We start from the raw sequence: 20,497 nt of genomic DNA on the forward strand, positions 1-20,497 counted from the left end.
TAATTAGATGAATTGTATAGATTTTATCAGCATATTGGTCTTCCCTAAACATATAATTAATTTGAAATTAACAACCATGATAGAACCTAGAATACGATAATTAGGCATTAATTGTTTACGTTTTGGTAAATACAATACCCTATTATCAGAACTCAAAGCGCATAAGAAGCCTTACTGACTTGTACTTATTTCCCTTCTTATCATAGAGTGGAACTGCACGAATGCCTTTCTTCAATTCAGATACAGGCAAACAAGTTTGGCTCCAGGGGTTATCAGTCTCTGACAGACCGGATTGATGGACTTCAATCAAAAGCAAAGCAAATTCAGGAGCAGTCAATGGAAATGTGAATTCTTCATTCCAAATAGGTGTCCAGCTATCCTCGCAAATCTTGGTTTTTTCTGTTGCCTGATCTGCAACTACACCTGCAATTTCAACCTGCATTACAGACTAAAAGGTAAATATACACCAATGATATCTTTAATATTTGATGTATTTATCAGATTTAGCTAAGAAAGATTGTGAAGACTGATCTAAAGCTACACAGAGAAGCAAGAATGAAGATGAAGACTCAAAGAAGATAGAGAAGTGGTGGTTTAAGGAAACCCTAATCAGGATTTTCTTTTGTTTTTATTTCTTTGTGTATATTCGATACAAAGAAAAGAAAGCATTTATATGGGAGAGGAAAACTGACATGCTCCATATATATATATATATATATATATATATAAGTTTTTCTCTCCCAACCTTAATTCTACACCAATCCCATTTGTATAAACCTATATACAAACTCCACATACATGTACACACAGATCCCTTACGAGGCTCCACCATCTGCATCATCCTATTTGGTGCTCTGCGGACCTCCATTCTATGACAAGGTCACATTTCACAATTCCAATCAAATGTGTCATCTAAGGCAAGTGTTGGCAACAAATAAAACAAAGGATGCCACAAACACAAAATCTTATGAAGTTTGAAATTCAATTAAAATCCGAACTCCAATTGGGGAAGGTGGTTGTTTTCCAAAAACATTAAATTTGGAATACAACATCGATTGAGCTCTACAGAAGGATGTTCAAGTACATATGATGTCACTTTTGTAAATCACAGATGCTTAAACTTGTCAAGTGGAGTGTAATGGAATGGGGAATTCAAAAATGGTGGTGGATTGCTTAATATCCCTTCTAGCTATTACACATCATTGAGGACAAGGATGATTTTCGTGAGAGGGTAATGACAGGATCCGCCAGTACATGCAGTACATTAGGTTGTTAGGGAAGAGGTGGCAGAAGCAGAGATAAGGAGAAGGATATGGCAGTTTTAAACATATGATTACTGTTAATTCAATTAATTATTGTTAAATACTTTGTTATTAGTATCTGTTACAATGTTTCAACATCTATTTTTCATTTATTATTCTTCAGTTAGTTGATTCTGGGTTATTTTGGCCAAGAGAGTATTTATAGAAGGTCCTCATTTGTATGGAGAGACTAATCAACACTCCCAATACAAAAATTATCAATTGTCACTCAGTTTCCACTCTGCATTCTCTTTCCGGCAGTTCTAAATTCTCATTTCTCACTTATTTTCTCTGTTTCTGCTGCAATTCTTCCTTCTTCCTCAATTTCATCCAAATCAGGATTAGGATCCTGACAGATGAAGATATCATAATTATTTCAAAAGATAGTTAATGACAGCAACTTACCTTAACATGCCAGTCTGGTGGACGTGTCTCAAAGCGAGTCTGTTTAAGATCTAAATGGTAACCATCTGCCTGGTAGACTTTCACCTGTCAAGTGAAAAGATAGCAAAGCAAATAAGAAAAAGAGAAGTGGTGAATGATCTCTCAAATTTTGAAATCATCCTCACCTTTAAATTTTTCCTCGCAGGCACTTCTGCTTTCAGATAAACTTGGCGAGGACCAAATTTTAATAGAGAACAAGGCTTTCTGACATAGCCACATCCTCCATTCGATTTGAACATCCCATGCATCAACCAAAGGCTTCTACCATGCTCCTGCAATTGGACATTAGCTTGCTGACTTTGGGACTAAAAAATTATTATAATGCATGTAATAACAAGTTTGCAAAATAAATTACCATGATTAACATGCTGAAGAATCAAGTTTATTCCTAATCAGGAGGGTTATCTTTGATTCCAAACAAACATTATAAATTTGGTAAAAGTTGAAAATCAACATGCAATATATGAAGAATCAAATCTATACCCTCTAATGTTCCGCTCCACCATTCAGGATTTGCTCTAATAAAGCCCCACTGACTTTATTACACTTATCCTAGCGGTTGATAGCATAAGGAAGCAACTTAAGTTAAAGATAGAAAACTGGAAAATTCCAGCACAAGCCCCATATTGAAGAGATTGACTACTCCAAGATATATAGTTACATTGTGAAGGCAACCTGCGTACATGTTTTATCTCTCCCACTTTCTTATCAGTGGTTGATTCACCAACTGGACATTATGAACATATTCCTAAATAGTCATCTCAAGGAAATTGTCTGCATGTGCCAGTCTCATTTTGAGGATGCCAATAACCAAGATTATGTTCATCAGCTACATAAGGCCCTACATGGTCTTAAACAAGCTCCTCAAGCTTGATGATATCAACTTCCCTCATTTCTTTCTATAAGCCCTTTATTTTTATATACAGGTGGAGCCTTGGGCTTGCTTCTCTTATATGTTGATGATATAATATTGACGACTTATTCACAAGCTCTTTTGCATATACTGATCAACCAATTGAAGCTGCAATTTGCTATAAACGAAACTTCAATTTTTCCTTGGGCATCCAGTTCACCCAAAACAAATGGGGTCTAATTATTGGCACATTAAGAGATGCCCTTGGGTCTAATTATTGGCACCTTGACTCAGCTCACCTTAGATCTGGACCAGAGTCACGAGCACAGCAGGGGACAGAGGCACCAGCCATCGGCACACGTGTCTGATTGTAGAGAGTCGCGATAGACAAGAGTCAGGGTTCTGGTGACTGCATCTGCATAGCATCATGATCATTGTTGGGCAAATGGGCATTCCGCAGCTGCTTGGAAGAGGGAAGACACGTCTAGTTGCATCGGAATCGTGCTTCTCATCGGGATCTCGCCAGGACAGAGATCAGTCGGGACCGCACTTCACATCTGAGCACGACTGACAGAGCACCGCCTGGTTGTATGGCCCAGAGAGGGTCACGTCTAGTCACAACTACATTTGGTGACGGAGGAGATCATGTCACAAAGTTGCAACACAGTAAGATTCTGGCCCTGGGATTAGGGTTCTGGATGTGCAACTAGACATGCAGCTTAGGGTTCTGGCTTCAGCAATGAAGGCCGACCAGTTGCTGATGGTGGTCAGTGGTGTTGGTTGGCAGGTTGTTCCATAATGGTCAGCTATGAAGCTTGACCTAACCCTTTTTACGGTTTTTTCTTTTCTATTTCGTCAATACATTGAATATTACAATCTTATATATACAGATTTTCCACAACAAGAAATGAAAATTGGCAATTAATTACAATTAATTATAGATGGAGTAATTTTACTCTTTTACCTAACCTGATTTACTTTGTCTCTAACACACTTATTGACTTAATTTTTAATATCCTTATTTACTTCTTTTTTAACAGAGCTCTTGCCGGACAATGCAAGTTTACTAAATTCCTATATGAGTATTCCTAAAGGGCTCGCTTCTGCATGATTCCAATTATTAAGGTCTAATCTCTATGAGATCCTACAATTAGCTTGAGGGGGCATGATTCCAATTACATATATATATATATATGTAATTGTATCACGCCCTACTCACATTTATATTTAACAACCGGAAGTTTTCAATATCAGTGGACTCATCTTGTATGTATACATAATTGACAAAATAATTGATGCAGAACATGAACATCCTAAAATGGGCATATTTCAATAAGAGACATGAATTCATAACCAATAAAAGAAAATAAACATTACGAGGAGTTTTATACTAAAAGAAGGTCGAAGGTTTAATTCTCTTTTATAGTAGAAATAAAAGTTTGGGAAATTTCTAAAGATCAATTTTATTTTTGAGTATTCTCCTAGTTCTTTCTATTCAACTTATTTTTATATTTTTTAAATTTCCTATTTTAATTATATTTTTGTACTATGTAAAGCCAATGAAAGGTATACCAGAGATGTCCATGTCTTGCAACAATAACCTAGTACGCTATCACCTGGTCTGCAGTAATTAGTCGGTACTACCTTAGTTAACTAAGAGATTAATCAATAATCCCAGATAAGTTTAGGTTTGTCCTAGTCATTTTACTGCTTTTGGTAGATTCTTTTCCAGCTTTTCTCTCATTGTTTTTCGTTATTTTCTTTTGTCTTGAGATCAATAGAAAAATAGAGAAATTCAAATAGAATAGGTATGTAAATTTGTATGAAAAATTCTCTAATCGAATTCCTAATCTTTCATAATTTTTTTGTCTATTTGTCTCTCTCTCTCTCTCTCTCTCTCTCTCTCTCTCTCTCTCTCCTTTCATTACTATCTTACCTCCTTACTCTTCTCCTTCTCCCTACTACTAAAACCCTAAAACGACTCTCAACCAGACTCCTTGCTTGAGCATGTTCCTAAGGAGCCTGGCATACTACAAATAAGTTATGATCCAGTTTAGTTGTTTAGTAGACTATCCATGATTATTATTCAAATATTGATATATTGCTTTGATTATTAAGATCTGACTCCTAGTTTGCTTCCTAATAACTGTTCTCTAAGTTTTCTCTTCAACATCTCTTTGTCCTACACTATTAATACTGTAATATTTCAATCTCACATCGAAAAAATATATAATTATTGAACTATATATAAGAAATCACAAACTATCAAAAATTTCAACTTGAGATTTTGAGCATCAGTGTTTTGAATCCAAAAAAGTTGATGGTCGATGGTGTTATGGGCCCGAGTTACTTTGAGTAAAGTTTTACAATAATAGTCCAAGGCGAAGTTAAAAATATCTTGAAAAGGCAACGAGGACCCTTTAAAACTCCATATGCCTATTTGTTTACACAAAAATCATTCTTAACTGGGGAGAATTATAAGAGTTATGGGTGGGTGCCTTATAGGCAAACCTCTATGCCATGCTTTAGGGACCTCCCTAGTGATCCAAAATCCTAACTAATAGATCCAGACATTCTTCGCCAATTGACTCCCAAGAATGCCTTAAATGCATTTAATGGTAAGATAAAGAATTGTTGATGGAAGTGGTGATTCCCAATTAGAGGAACACTAATGATAGAGATCAAGGCGGCACAATCCATAATAGGCCACATGAGAGCTCACAACCAAGACGCAATTCGAACTCACCACCTCATGAGAGATCACATAGAAGCTCATGATATCATGAGCTCAAGAGGCCATGGTTTAGGCCATATGAGTGGTGAAGGTCACGGCAAGATCCATACAAGGGGAGATCCTCACAGCAAGGTCCATATGATTGGAAGTCAAGACCCAATTCTTGGATCGCAAAGTCCACATGAAGAGAAGTCTATGATGGATTCCGCTCAAGGTAGACTTGGCCTATATGAATGGAATATCACTATATCAAGATGACCTGTCACAAGATCATAGCGAAGTGTGGTGATAATAATATAAATTAGTAAGCAGGTCTAAAGAAAATGTGATGATCAAGATGTTGGTGGATTAACTTCAGGTTAATATAAATCCTTGAGGCAAGGTTTATTCTGCTACAACTCTCCTTCATTAATTTCTTCATAAATCAAGCCAAGTTCCTAACATGTGGCTTCAATTAGGACACAAAAACTTGAAGGATGAAGACTGTGATACTCCAATCCTGCTATGGAAGAAAATGTGATTGTTTAACTCCATATAGGGTCTCAACTTGAGTTTGGACTTTTGCAAGCTAGTAGTTCTTGAGCTCAAGATACTTTTACAATTATATCACTAGATCCGACTAAGCAAAGTGTCCTAGGAAAACATGTAACAGGAAACTACATGGAATTTCTAAAAATTGAACCAAATATAATCATCATCCAATATATTTTTGATGGAGAGAGGATAGCAGAAAATTTTTTACAGCACATAAGTATAAAAAACAAAGCAAGTAAATATCTGTAATGCATACTGTCCCAATGTTAGCTGGGAGATTGAAAGAAGTGAATATAGAGATGAAACCTGCATGTTAAATGCAACCATTTGAGCTCCATGCATCCAACCAACTAGTGACAGAGAGTTGGATAAGTTAAACCGGTTCCTTCTTGGATATATCCTCAAAATATTCTTTCGAGTGCATCTAAGACAATGATTTCAAGCAAATAATCATATGAGAATTTTAGGCAAAACTTCAAAACAAATAACTAACATCTGTTGAAGAAAAATAAAAGCTCAAGAATATTTAAATTTTGAATATATGATCTGATATTTTTTTTTTTTAAAGAAAAGTATAGAAGTGTATTAATGACAGGTGCCAAGAGGGCACCACCCATGTACAAAAATTACATATCAATAACTATATCTACAATAGAAACAAAGTCTACGTTACTATCAATATCGTGGCCTAATATAGTAGCACCAAAATAGTTGAACCAATTGTCTTTTAAGGTATTAAAATCGAGTTCTTTTCCATCAAAAGCACGCTTGTTTCTTTCCTTCCAAATGACCCAAAATATAGTAAGAGGAATGAGTTGGAAAAACTTATTTCTTTTACCGAGACCTTCCCAAGTAAGTAATTCACCGTAGACAGTGTTATCCATGACCCAGGATAACCCCAATAGGCCGAGGACCATTGCCCAAAGTTTATGAGAGATCGGGCACCACAGAAAAAGGTGGCTGCAAAATTTCAGACCCATTTTATAAAGGTGGCATTTATTTGCAATGGGTATTCCTCTTTTCATTAGATTATCCAAAGTTCAAATTTTTTCCTTTGTTGCTTCCCAAGCGAAAAAAGATATCTTGGGTGGGGCACCCGATTTCCAGATGATTTTGGCAGGGAACTTCCTTTGGTTGCAATTTATCCGGTCATCCAGAAAATCATAAAATGAGCTGACAATAAAACAGCCATTGCTCTTGTATTTCCAGCGCAGCCTGTAATCATGATGTTTTAGGTGGATGTGGGACAGTGTGTGAAGCAGGTTTTCACATTCTTCAATTTTCCAATCATGTAAATTCCTCGTAACAGTGACATTCCAATTGTGAAGGCTGCTAGGAGAGACTGCGTCTTTCATAAGACCATTTTTGAAGCTAGAGATGGCATAAATTTGTGGAAACTTGTCCTTATGAAAAACTAACCCGCACCAAATGTCATTCCAAAATTGAACCTTGTTACCATTACCAATGATCTAGTCAGTACAGTTTAGAAGAGCTGGGCTGATATTCATGATGTTCCTCCAGAGACTTGTGCCATATTTATATTTTTTTATGTGTGATAGGCTCCTTTGATCGTCAACAGACCATTTACAGTCAATAATTTTTTTCCATAAACCTTCTGGTTCATTCCAGCACCTCCAAATCCATTTCCCAATGAGGGCTTTGTTTAGTTTGGCAAGAGTTCTCAATCCCAGATCGCCATCCCACACCGGTTTTTTTACTTCTTTCCAATTGACAAGATGGTATTTTTTATTTTCATTGTCCACATCACTCCATAAGAAGTTGCACTGAATTGTTTCTAATTTTTTTGCAACCTTGGTTGCTAAATTGAGCACCAAAAGATAATAAATAGGCAAGTTGGAGAGTGTGCTCTTGATGAGAGTAAGTCTTCCTCCCTTGGATAAAAATTTCTTTTTCCATGTTGCTAATCTGTTTTGCACCATACCAATAACCGGATCCCATTTCTTGCTGTCATTATGTTTAGCTCCCAGTGGCGCACCAAGGTAATTGATAGGCAGATTTGAGCTTCTGCAGTTTAGTGTAGCATTGAGGTAGCCCATATCATCATCACCAGCACCCAAAATAACAAGTTCAGACTTGTGTAAGTTGATTTTTAGTCCAGAGACTGCCTGAAAACAAGCTAGAATGCATCTCAAGAGAATAAGAGAACGCGTCTCCGGTTGGCAGAAAATAAGGGTGTTTTTGGCGAAAAATAAGTGAGATTTCAATTGTTCTATTTCGCTTGCCAACAGTAATACCCTTTAGCATATGCAGATTCTTTGCTTGCTCAATTAATTTATGTAAGGCCTCCATAACAATGATAGAAAGGAGTGGAGAAGGTGGATCGCGCTGCCTTAACCCCCTTGAAGCAGAGAAAAATGCTGAAGGTCCTACGTTAACCAATACCACAAAGGTGGAGGTAGTGATACAAAATCTGATCTAGCTTCTCCATTTCTGGCCAAAACCCATTCTTCTAAACATGTAGTCAATAAAATCCCAGTGAACATTTTCAAAAGTTTTTTCCATGTCAAGCTTATACATAACACCTTCTTTGTTATTTCTAGTAATATCATCAACAATCTTATTAGCAATCAAAATAGCATATGAAATCTGTCATCCGGGAACAAAAGCATGTTGACAGTCACTAATGATTTTACCAAGAACTTTAGAGAGTCGTTTAGTAAGGATTTTTGACAGAAGTTTGTATGTACACCCAACAAGGCTAATTGGCCGAAAGTCATTGATATTCTCAGGGTTAGATCTTTTCAGAATCATAACCAGAAAGGTAGAATTAAGAGATCTCACAAAGGTACTGTGACTATAAAAATCATTGAAGAATTTAGTAATATCACTTTTGATTACATTCCAGAAAGTTTGAAGGAAGTTGAAGTTGAAACCATCCGGACCGGGGGCTTTATCACCATCACATTCACGAAAACAGTACAGAATTTCATTTTCAGTGAAATTATCCTCAAGATATTCTCTGTCCCTTTCAGATATGCAATTAAGAGACAAATTATCCAACTGCAGTCTGTGTTCATGTTGTTCAGAGTATAGGTTCTGAAAATGGTTTTTTGCACCTTCCCTAAGAGCCTTATTTCATTTGATTCTGTTATTCCCAATGGTGAGTTCTTCCACAAAGTTGATATGTCGTCTGTGGTTTGAAAGCACATGGAAATACTTTGAATTTCTGTCACCATCTTTAATCTATTTTTCTCCGACTTTTTGTTTCCATGATATGGTCTCCATGTGGATTTTGTTGGAGAGCAATAATTTCATTTTCTTTTTTTTCTGTCATCAGCAGATAGCAACAAGCTTTCCTCTTTTCAGTCTAACTCCTCAATTTCTACCAGAATATCACTAATGTCATCTTCTTCTTTTCTGCCAGTTTCATTAGCCCAACTTTTGATTTCGGCTTTTGAGGAGCTTAAGTTTTGTAGCAATTCTGTAGCTAATTGTACCCTTTATAATTGACTTACACCATGTATCTGCAACCAATTTTCTAAAACTGTCCAGCACCAGCCATTTATTATCAGTTCTGAAGGAGATAGGGCCCATTGAATCCCATCTGACGACAAAAGAATGGAGAAGTATCAGATGTTGGCCTGGAGAGAATTTTCTGGTTTAGGTTAGGGAGAATAGCAAGAAGATTGGTGGTGATGAGGAACCTGTCAATTCTTGAAGAAGAAGAATGCTCCCTTAAGTTGCTCCAAGTCCATTTCTCCCCCAGTAAGGGAAGATCATAGAGATCCAAACTGTCAAGGAGTGAGCTAAATTCCGCAATGTCCTTAGGGCTTATGTAACCACTTGATCTTTCAGAACATTTCAGGACCATGTTGAAGTCACCCCCACAATTCCCGTCACCCCAAGAGTTCTTAATATGTGCAAGTTTAGTTCCCAACATGCTGCGTTCCTCACTGTTGCCTCTGCAATAAACTCTAGAAAAATATCAATGGTCTCCATTAGGTAAATTAGAGAAAAGACAAGATAGAGTGGTCTCGCCCGGAATTACATCATTGCAAATCATACGATCCTTCCTCCACATTATCAGAACGTCACCAGCAGAACCTTTGGCTGGAAGAAAATTCCAACCAACATCCTCCATCCTCTAGAAACCGCCGATAATTTTCTTATTTATCGTATCCATTTTGGTTTATTGAAGACAAATCACTGAGGGTTTCCATCAGTTAAGGTAGCCTTTAATGATTGTTCTTTTCCTTTGGTCGTTTATGTCCCGTACATTTCATGAAAGAATTTTATTAATCATTTGGTATTCTGAATGAAGAGTTTTGTGAATGGAGATTTTGTGCAAAAAATTCTCTCTTTTTTCTCTTATTAATTTCAAGCACCAAAGGGTGCCATTTATAGAAGAAAATTAGGCATCTTTTCAAGAATGTGAGGAAGAGGTGATAACAGATTTATGTTGTTACCATGCCACCTCACCTTCTAGAAGAATGATACTTCACCTACTAGGATTATTCAACTCTGTATAACAGAATGGAGAATTACAGCATTTTCTATACTCTCCCTCAATCTAGTTTATATATATATTGAATAAACTTAAATTGGATACAACATTATCAAATATCTGTTTTGGTAGTGCCTTTATTAGGATGTCAGCAACTTATTGATTTGAAGGGATGTGCATAAGAGCTATGGTTTCATTTTCAATTTTTTCTTTGATGAAATGTTGATCTATCTCTACATGCTTGGTCCTGTCATGATGCACTAGATATTTGGCCATGCTGATTGTTGATTGATTGTCACACCACACTTTCATAGAAGTATCAATAGATGCCTTTAATTCTAGTAGTATTCTTCTCAACCATATTCCTTCACAAATTTCATGTACAAGTGCTCGAAATTCAGATTCTATGCTGCTACGAGATACTACAAATTGCTTCTTGCTGCGCCATGTGACCAAATTTCCCCACACATATGTGCGGTAGCCAGAAGTGGATCTCCTGTCGGTTATCGATCCTGCCCAATTAGCATCAGTAAAGACTTCAATATCCCTATATATTTTCTTATGGAAAATTAGTTCTTGACCCGGTGTCCTTTTTAGGTACATCAAAATTTTGTACACGGCCTTCATATGTATTTCTAACGGTTGATTCATGGATTGACTTACTGTACTGATTATAAAGCTAATGTCTGGTCTTGTGTGTGCCAAATATATTAGTTTCCCGACCAGTTTCTGATACCTCTCTTCGTCAACAGTTTTCTCACATTCTATAGATCCCAGTTTCATTTTTGGATCCATAAACATATCTGCAGGTTTACAACCAAGCATACATGTTTCCTTCAGGAGATCCATGACATATTTCCATTATGATACGGAAATTCCTTTCTTAGACCGGACAATTTCCATACCTAGGAAGTACTTGAGCATTTCAAGATCTTTAATTTCGAATTCCTTAGCTAGAAACTCTTTAAGTTTTCAAATTTTCTCAATATGATCTCTTGTGAGGATAATATCATCTACATACACAATCAGAATTGATCTTTTACCTGAGATACAATGTTTGACAAATAAAGCGTGATCTGATTGACATTGTTTATACCCAATATGTTTTACAACCCTAATGAATCTATTAAAACAAGCTCTTGGGGATTGTTTGAGTTCATACAGTGATTTCTTGAGTCTGCAAACCTTGTGAGACTGATCTTCTATTTCCAAATCTAGTGGGATATCCATATACACTTCTTCTAAATCACCATTTAGAAATGCATTTTTTACATCTAGTTGATAAAGGGGCCAATCAAGATTTGCTGCAAGAGACAGTAGTACTCGTATTGTGTTGTGCTTAGCGACTGGAGCAAAGGTCCCCTGATAGTCTATACTATAGGACTGAGTAAACCCTTGACCACAAGGCGTGCTTTGAGTCGATTTACACTCCCATTTGGGTTATACTTGGCCGTGAATATTCATTTACATCCAACTAGTCGTTTCCCTAGAGGTAGCTCAGACAATTCTCATATCCCATTTTTTTCAAGAGCACTAATCTCTGCTTGAATAGTTGTACTCCACTCTGGTATTTGAAGAGCTTCATGCACTGTCTTTGGTTCTGGAGAACTGTTGTCAACTTTGCTCACAAATGCAAGATGTTTCAGAGATAGATTGCCGAATGATACATAATCTTGTATGGAATATTTTGTGCATAATCTGGTACCTTTTCTTACAGCAATAGGTGAGTCAATATCAATAGTAAAGTCAGTAACAAGTACCTCATTACCTGTTGATTCCTTAACTATTGGAGTGGGTACGGATTCATGGCAAGTCCTGGTTGGTTTCAGTACTTGTTCCCCACGAACTTTGTTCCTTCTAGTATAAACACGTAGTTCATTTACTGCAGGTAGTGTACACTCAATTTTTGCTACAGGTTTAGGTTCAGGATCAGACTCTAGAGGAGGTGAATTTTGTGGGTAGATGGAATGAATGCTAACATCTCACACTTGATATTTCTAAATAGAATGCTCTCCCTGAATATCAATAGTGGGATAAAAAGTCTAGTTATCAAAGAAATTGACATTCATTGTATTATAGAATCGTCGTGTATATGGAAAAAAACATTTGTATCATTTTTTATTCGATGAGTATCCAACAAAGATACACTTAAGGGCTCTTGGGTCAAGTTTTCCCCCGAAGATGTGAGTGGCTATGAACGAAAGCAGAACACCTGAAAACTTTAAGTGGCAGTGAGTGTAAGGTATGTGAATCAGGAAAGTTCTAATAGAGAAGATCATAGGGTGTTTGAAAATTCAAAATACAGGAAGATATTTGGTTTATCAAATAAGTCGCAGTGAGTATTGTCTCTCTCCAAAAAAACTTAAGAACATGGATAATGAACATAATGGATCTGACGACTTTAAGAATATGTATGTTTTTTTGTTCGGTTATGCCATTTTGCTGAGAGGTGTATACACAAGAATTTTGGTGAATAATGCTATGTTCCTCAAAGTATTTCCCAAGAATGATTTCAAAATATTTACAGTCATTATCAATTTTAAGTACCTGTATAGTGGTATGAAACTGGGTTTGGATCATAGTATTGAATCTTTTGAAAATGGCTTCTACTTCGGATTTTTCTTTTATTAGAAAGACCCAAGTAATTCTAGTGTGATCATCAATAAAAGATACAAACCACTTATTTTCGGATATATTGGTAATCCTGAAAGGTCCCCAAACATCACTGTGAATTAATGCAAACGGTTTGGAAGGCTTGTGTAGCAAACTTGCAAAAATATTTCAACTATGTTTAGAAATTTGACATATTTCACATTAAAACAAAAGTGAATTTTTATTTCTGAACAACAAGGGAAACATCTTTTGTAGATACAAAAAGTTTGGATAGCCTAAGCGATAATGTCATAATATAATATCATGATTATTATTTGATTAACTCTCAAGAACAGAGTTTGTACATACTTCTGTTTGAGCTTGTCTTCCAGAAGGATCTATTCAAAAGAGATAAAAGTCTGAGTGCATCCTAACATTACCAATCGTCCTCCCCGATTCCAAGTCCTGAAATTCACACATTTTTTAACCAAATTTAGCAACACAGTTTTGATCAACAGAAAGTTTGCTAATCGATAGTAAATTGCAGTCCAATTTTGGTACATAAAGTACTGAATGAAGGGTCAACTGTGGTGTTAAAACAATGGAACCAGTTTCAACCACTCTGAAGATTGGCCCGTCTGCAATTTTAATTGTGAAATTCTCATATGATGTTTTGTAATTCTGAAATAATGATACATTACCCGTCATATGGTTTGATGCTTCAAAATCAACCACCCATGTGTCCTGTTTTGAAAAACATGCTGTCAAACCAATTGTTGTTTTACCTTTTTGTGCCACTGAAGCACGCACAGGCTGAGTAGATAAACAATTCTTCTTGAATAATTGTTGAAGGACCTCCATTTGTGCAGCATTGAACGGACTACTTTTTACAACATTTTCTTCAACAGTGGAAGCAGCAATATTTCCTTGACGATTTCCATTGCTCTCTGTTCTTTCTGCCTTATTCTCATTGGATTTCCCGTGCAACTTCCAGTATTTCTCGCGAACGTGGCCGAGTCTCCTGTAGTGATCACAGTACGGTCTTCCCTTCTTTCCACGGGATTCAGACCGCGTGGTAAGTGCAAATGCACTTTCGGTAGAGTAGGTAGGCTACGCTTCTCCCATCATCACCCGCCTCCTGCTCTCTTCTCTCCGGATTTTAGCGAACACTTCTCGAATACTAGGTAGTGGTTTCATTCCCAGCACTTGTCCATGAACCTCATCCAGACTTTTGTTGAGCCCCATCAAGAATTTGAAAATTCTTTTATGCTCAACAAAGAGTCTAAACATCCGAGCATCATTTGGACAACTCCACTGATACTCCTCGAAGGAATCCAGTTGCTGCCAGCTTCAGGTTAGTGAATTAAAGTACTGGGTAATAAAAAGCTCACCCTGATGCAGCTCATGGAGAGTCGACTCCACCTTGAAGATGGCGGAGATGTTATCTTTGCTGGAGTATAATTCACGAGCCGCTTCCCAGATTTCCTTTGTTGTTTCATATAACATGAAGTTCTCACCAATGTCAGGCACCATTGAGTTAATAAGCTTCGACATTACCATACTATTCTCTATTTTCCAGACGTGGAAACTTGAGTCGCTGGTTGCGGAAGGGATAGTTTCACCTGTGAGGTAATCGTCACGGCCCTTGCCGTGAATAAACAATAAGATGGAGGTTGACCATTGAAGGTATTTCTATCCGTTCAGTTTGTACCCCGTGATGAACAATGATGCTTGCTCAACTAGGCTGTGGTTCGGAGTTGCGGGGAGGTAAGAACTCGAAGAGACTTCGGAAGGAGAGGAATTGAGCTCGTTTGTGGCCATTTGAATTCAGGCTCAGCTAAAGGAAGCTATCAGATCAGAGCTCTGATACCATGAAAAGTTTTGTGAATGGAGATTTTGTGAAGAAAATTCTCCCTTTTTTCTCTTATTAATTTCAGGCACCAAAAGGTGCTATTTATAGAAGAAAACTAGTCATCTTTTCAGGAATGTGAGGAAGAGGTGATAATAGATTTCTGTTGTTACCATGCCATCTAACCTTTTAGAAGAATGATATCTCACCTACTAGGATTATTCCATTCTGTTATACAGAATGGAGAATTATAGCATTTTCTACACTGAATTTCAGCCCCGCCCTCTTTGTTCCTCTTGTTTCTCCCATCGTAATTAATGAAATATTGAAGTCTTTTGAGTTCCCTTGGGCCACTGTTTCTCTGCTTCTTTTTATTGTGCTCCAGCAATAGAGGTTCAATATTGGCATTTCCCGCTTCATTTGCACACTCAACAAAGAATTCTCTTGCACCTATTACTTGAGAAGGAAAAGAAGCACCGAGATGCTAACTGATGCAATAAATATTGTTAAAAAACCAATAAGAGAAGAGTTTTGAGTCAGACCTTGGATTGTCTCTGATAAGCGTGTTTAAAGCACGTAATATATCCGGTAGGGATCTTTCATTTTTGAACTGTGAATCATTATCCAATATGTTCTCCTTGTCAAGACTATGAACAACCATCTCAGCTCCCGTGATTGATCTCTATTCTTCTTCCAAAATCGACATATTGTTAGACAAGGGAGAAGAAGTCCAGGTGTTGGAGCAGAAAACTAAAGCAGCCATGTCGTTAAGTTCAACTACAACACAATTGGGAGCCAAGTTAGGGCATGAACTCAACTCAAGTTCTTTTGATCTGGCTGAGAATTTTCTTTTAGTGGGACTTAATTGCTTTTTCTTTTTCCTCCAGACCAACTGGATCTTCTTAGAGAACCCCATCGGGCTGGACAATTTATTTATAACTTGGCCCGGCTTGATTTGTCCATTTCTCTTTTTCCGCCCAGGTGTATTTGGGCCCTTTGTTCTGCATTGTAGTCTCGCGCTTAGAGTGTTTTTGGGCCATCGATTGGGTCGGATCACTTGCTGCCTTGTCAATCTTTCCCCCGACAGATGAAAGATTTTGAATTTCAAATGTCGAGTCGTTAAGGGTCGGGTCGGGCCGATTCTTCTTCACCCGAGTAGGGTTTTCAGTTAGTGAAGCAAGAACTGCCGCATAAGAAGTCTCTATTGTTAAAAGGGGAAAATGGGTGTTGTGATTGCATTTTGGACAGCAGAAGATAACTATGGTAGGTTTTCGAGATGACAAAGGCATGGATGAGGTAGTCAAACTTCGGGTAGTTATTGCAGAGTCACTTTTTTTGAAGGGGTTAACCATAGGGAGCTCAGCAAGTTCTAATATGGATCTCATGATGTGCTACCACCCACTAGCTTCATAGCCATTTGGGATGAAGATTCTTTTCTCAGAGTTATCCTTCAGTTCTGAGAGGACAAAGAATCAACTCCTTCGATTCCAGCCAAGAGCCAAAGAAAGATAATGGAATCGGCCTTTGAAATTTCTCCCGCACATTCGTCTGCCTTTTTTCCAGTAAAAATCACTCAATGCATTCACAATCCAAGAAACTTCCTCTTTGCTCATCGTAATAGTTACTCTAATGTTGCGACCATTTTCACTGATTTTGATACCATCGAGCTTTTTCCCATCATAGGCAATGTTGAAGGATTTATTTCCAATAAAGATAAACTTTTCTTAATGGGAAGAGGTCATTTTGTGGGTCTAGGTTGCTCCGGCCATTGCGGCCGACTCAAGGGCTAGGTTTTGTGCTGGGATACAGAGGAAGAGGGAAAATAGAGAGTTTGGATGAGAGTGGACGTTGGGATTCAGTGAGATAGAGAGAGAATTTTATAGAGAAAGAGAAGATTAGGGAAATGCCGGAACTTTTTCTTCCTCGCCACTTCCAAGATCCTTGCGCAAAGCAATTACATATGATCTGATATGCCTCAAACAAGAAAGAAACATGAACATATACCTCACGATATGTGCACCATGAGACGAAACAGCCTTTTCAAGAGCTTGTTCGGCCAGGCTAAGGCATCTAACTTTATTAGGTTCAACTTTTAGTGCCTCTTCCAAGGCACCCTTGGGTTTTCCTGCATTAACCACAATCAAAGACTTGTATGCAGAAGCTGCTACTGAGTCTGATTCTGGATCATTGCCCTCGATATTTTCATTATTGTGATTGATTAGATCCATGATACTACCATCCTGTAGGGAATTAGAATAAGGCATGAGGTGAAATCATATGATATGCAGATAAGTTCACGTATAACCACAAAATTGACATTTAATTCATTTAGTTTGCAAACCTGCTCATTGTCCTCCTGATCAGCTCTTGCTTCTGGCTTCTTTCTCTGTACATCATGATCAGAAGCCTTTTCTGTCTGAGAGTTATCTTTTTGGTAATTAATATTAGCTTCTTCGAGGTACTCTGTTGAAGGTTTAGTTAAAATGATAATCCGGTGCTTCAGGTCTTCTGGTGAAGGGAATTCTTGTAAATTTTTTCCTGAAAAAAGCATATCTCCAAATATTCCACGGAATGCCTACAGAAGTAAAATTTTCCAATCAGTTAATAACAGTCAAAGAAACCTGGATGGTCAGAATTCATAGAAGAAGCAAACAACCTGACAAACTTTATCCTGAAGATTTTTGGCGAGATGGTCTTCAAGAATAATTATGACAGGATATGGCGATGCAGAAAAGGCATGCTCTTTAATCGATTTCAAACACTTGATGAGTGACAGTTGAGTTGTTGAGGTACTTACTTTGGAAAACCATCTAAGAGATTTCCGGGAGGAAAAAAAAACAAAATGAAGGAAATGACTTAAAACATCTTGCAAAACACAACTATAACAACAATGTGAGTGAGGAAAACCTGGAAACCAGAAACCATATATGGATGCTTCCTTCCCTGTTCTTTGTTAAATATTACAGGTCCTTCTATGAGAATACAAATCTTCTGAAGAAATGCAAGCTTAGATTGGTATGTCTCAATCCAGATTCAAGATTATTAGCTGGTGGATAGACTTCAACTAAAATAACTGGGATCAGCAACCCCAAATGTCTAACAAAAAATTGTCATCCCCCCAGTTAAATTCCCCATATTAAGTTGAATGAGGGGCTCCTGGTTCCCCTCATAAATACAAACATTTTCATGGTAAAGGCCTAAAGTGACAAAGATTCAACCACCATAATTTCTGGTAAGCCAAAAGTTGCATCCACTGTGAGATCAAACTGAATTACAGTCTTCATATGACGAGAATTCAACTTGGTCCTATCTTTTTTACTTACAATAAAATAGAAACTTAATCATCAATAAAAGAAATGAGTTTTTCTCAATGTGATAGGTATTAACTGATCCACGTTCCATAAGCAACATGAAAGAAATTGTGAACATCGCACCCTCCACGTTCATTTAAACAATTGTAGATTGCCCGAATTGTTTTTTTCAAGAAGCCAACAGTCTTACTGGTCAGCTAATTCAATTTCATCTTACAAGTAGAGTTATGAACCAGTTACCTTCCATGAAAAACAATGACATCATTCTTGGTAGAGTCTGGCCATAAATCAAGCTCCACCACTCTCACACCTCTCTTAAGTGCATTTATGATTGGGATGTCGCTGCATTCACCACTGAGCAGGTTTCCAGTCAAATAAGAATTGTAGCCAGTATATATAAAATAGTGAGACAGAGGAGCTGTCATATCATGATGGACCTGAAATTACCACCCTATGTAGAATATCAGGACCCTTTGCAATAATATATGCCTCTTTGTTTATGAAATCAACAATTCTTCAAGTTCTAAACCTACAAATAACAATCAATCAATAAAAACGGAAAATCCATCGTTAATTCTCAAGTGTAGTTAATCAGGTATACTTGTTTGAGTATATGGCTTAACCATCTCAGCTTTCTAATGCGGTGCTAGAGGATGAGAATTTAACAATACAGATAGTATCTTTTCATGCCAATTTCTTTACTAGCATAAAAATCACGAAGTTCCTCAGATTTAAAGCTCATGATAAACATTAAACAAACCCACTACGACCTTTCATTTTACTTTTCCTCCATAATTCTCGGAAATCAAACAGAAAAACCCAAGACAGAACAAGTACCCACCTGATCACCAATAGGGGGATTGAGATCGGCAGAGGACAAGTAATGATGGAAGTCATCGAGAGTGAAAGTGTTAGTCTGGGTTTTCCTGGCGAAGTTAGGAATTAGGCGTTGCCCCCTCAGCAGAACTGCCTCGACGATCTTCTTCGCTTCGGCCAGCGTTGTGCCGCCTTCCTCTAGGAACTCCACCAGAAACCGCCGCAGCTGATCGACACTCATCTCGGTCTCACCTTGCGCATACCTATCAAACACCTTCTTCACGTCCTCCGGTGGGGCCGCTTCCGTCACTCCGAGTTTACTTCTGAACAAGCCCCTCGTTCTAGAGCTGACTGCCTCGATCTCTGTCTCTCGCCCCATGAGCTTCTGCAACTTTTTCCGATAAAGTCACGCAGGTTCTTGCAATGGATGAATATTGTCGAAGTAAAAGCATAGCAGATGAGGCATCTGTCGTGCACTTGCTCATGAATGGTCAAAAGATCCCGCCCTTAAATAAATAAATAAAGAAATAGGAAGCTTCATTGCAAAAATGAGCTTCCACGTTTTCTTCATATTTTCAAATTTTTCAATCAGTCTCTGCACGTTTCATTGTTTTTTTTCTTATTAATAAATCTGTTAAAGATAATAAATTTTCGCCACTTGGCTGTCCAAGTCTTCCTCTTGCGACATAACTCGCCAGCTCCATAAACGCAGGCACTGGGTTCTATGCACGCAAAAGTTATTTATCATTAATTCACCATACTTAATTAAATTATACAATTTCATAATTCATAATTTAATATTAATTGAAGAATTAACTGTATAATTACTATAAATCAAATAAAATCTTGCAAATTAAGTGATTGGTAATCAATCAAATTAGGTTACTAATTAGAATTAAAATATTTTATTGTCGTTAATTAAGATTGTGCGTGTGTGTATACTTCACTTTTATTCAATAAAAATTAAGTTATTATTTTCAATTTAATATGATATCACAGTTACTATGCTGCTGATATTTTTTTTATTTTTTTTTCTTTTTCCTTACAATTTTTTATATTTTTTTAACTATAATGACTTACAAAGATATCTCTACACTTTTTGTTGCTCATATTATCATTCAAAATATCTAGTCATTATTGGTTTTTTTTTATTAACACGTCCACATATTTTATGTTTTACTTTTCTATAACTATCACGTGCACATTTTGCATCTCTTGGAACCAACGACACCCTTAACATCGATATTTGATAGTGAAACGTTGTATCATGTCACTGCAGACTTAAATAATCTTTTACTTCACACTCATTATGCAGAATCCGATAATATTATGATCAGAGATGATTTAAATCTTTACATTATCTTTACCGATTCTCTCACTATTTTTTTCTATACTTATACCTTTAATTTATATAATATTTTTTACGTACCTGACATAAAAATAAATTTTATTTCTATCTATTAATTTTACAATATTAATCATGTTTCTATAGGATTTTAACTTATTATTTTTCATGCGAAAGACCTCAACACGGAGACAATTCTTTTGACAGTAAATACTAAAGATGGTGTCTATGAGTAGCCAACCTCTCTAAAATT

The 20,497-nt window shown here is 37.0% G+C and overlaps 1 protein-coding gene across 7 annotated transcripts; it reads right to left on the bottom strand.

Annotated features, from left to right (window-relative positions):
* Window positions 1-80: 80 nt before the first annotated feature.
* LOC110810059 (phosphoinositide phospholipase C 4-like) lies at window positions 81-19,507 on the bottom strand. Of its 7 annotated transcripts, none has more exons than XM_088214180.1 (10): window positions 18,925-19,502; window positions 18,521-18,534; window positions 18,324-18,437; window positions 17,429-17,582; window positions 17,114-17,347; window positions 16,777-17,012; window positions 6,173-6,290; window positions 1,871-2,017; window positions 1,707-1,790; window positions 81-436 (listed from the first exon to the last, which is right to left on the bottom strand). In XM_088214180.1, exons 1-10 carry the CDS (start codon window positions 19,276-19,278, stop codon window positions 146-148), a joined length of 1,746 nt encoding a protein of 581 aa, XP_088070306.1. In that variant the 5' UTR covers window positions 19,279-19,502; the 3' UTR covers window positions 81-145. The 7 variants fall into 7 exon arrangements, with proteins under 7 accessions (XP_088070306.1, XP_021891800.1, XP_088070310.1 ...); XM_088214182.1 differs by lacking the exon at window positions 18,521-18,534 and adding an exon at window positions 799-869 and having other exon boundaries at window positions 295-436; window positions 18,324-18,520; window positions 18,925-19,501; XM_022036108.2 differs by lacking the exon at window positions 18,521-18,534 and having other exon boundaries at window positions 18,324-18,520; window positions 18,925-19,501.
* Window positions 19,508-20,497: the final 990 nt, after the last annotated feature.

Source organism: Carica papaya, chromosome 2 (genome assembly GCF_054855325.1).
Source record: "Carica papaya isolate Zhongbai chromosome 2, ASM5485532v1, whole genome shotgun sequence".
NCBI classification, from domain to species: domain Eukaryota; kingdom Viridiplantae; phylum Streptophyta; class Magnoliopsida; order Brassicales; family Caricaceae; genus Carica; species Carica papaya.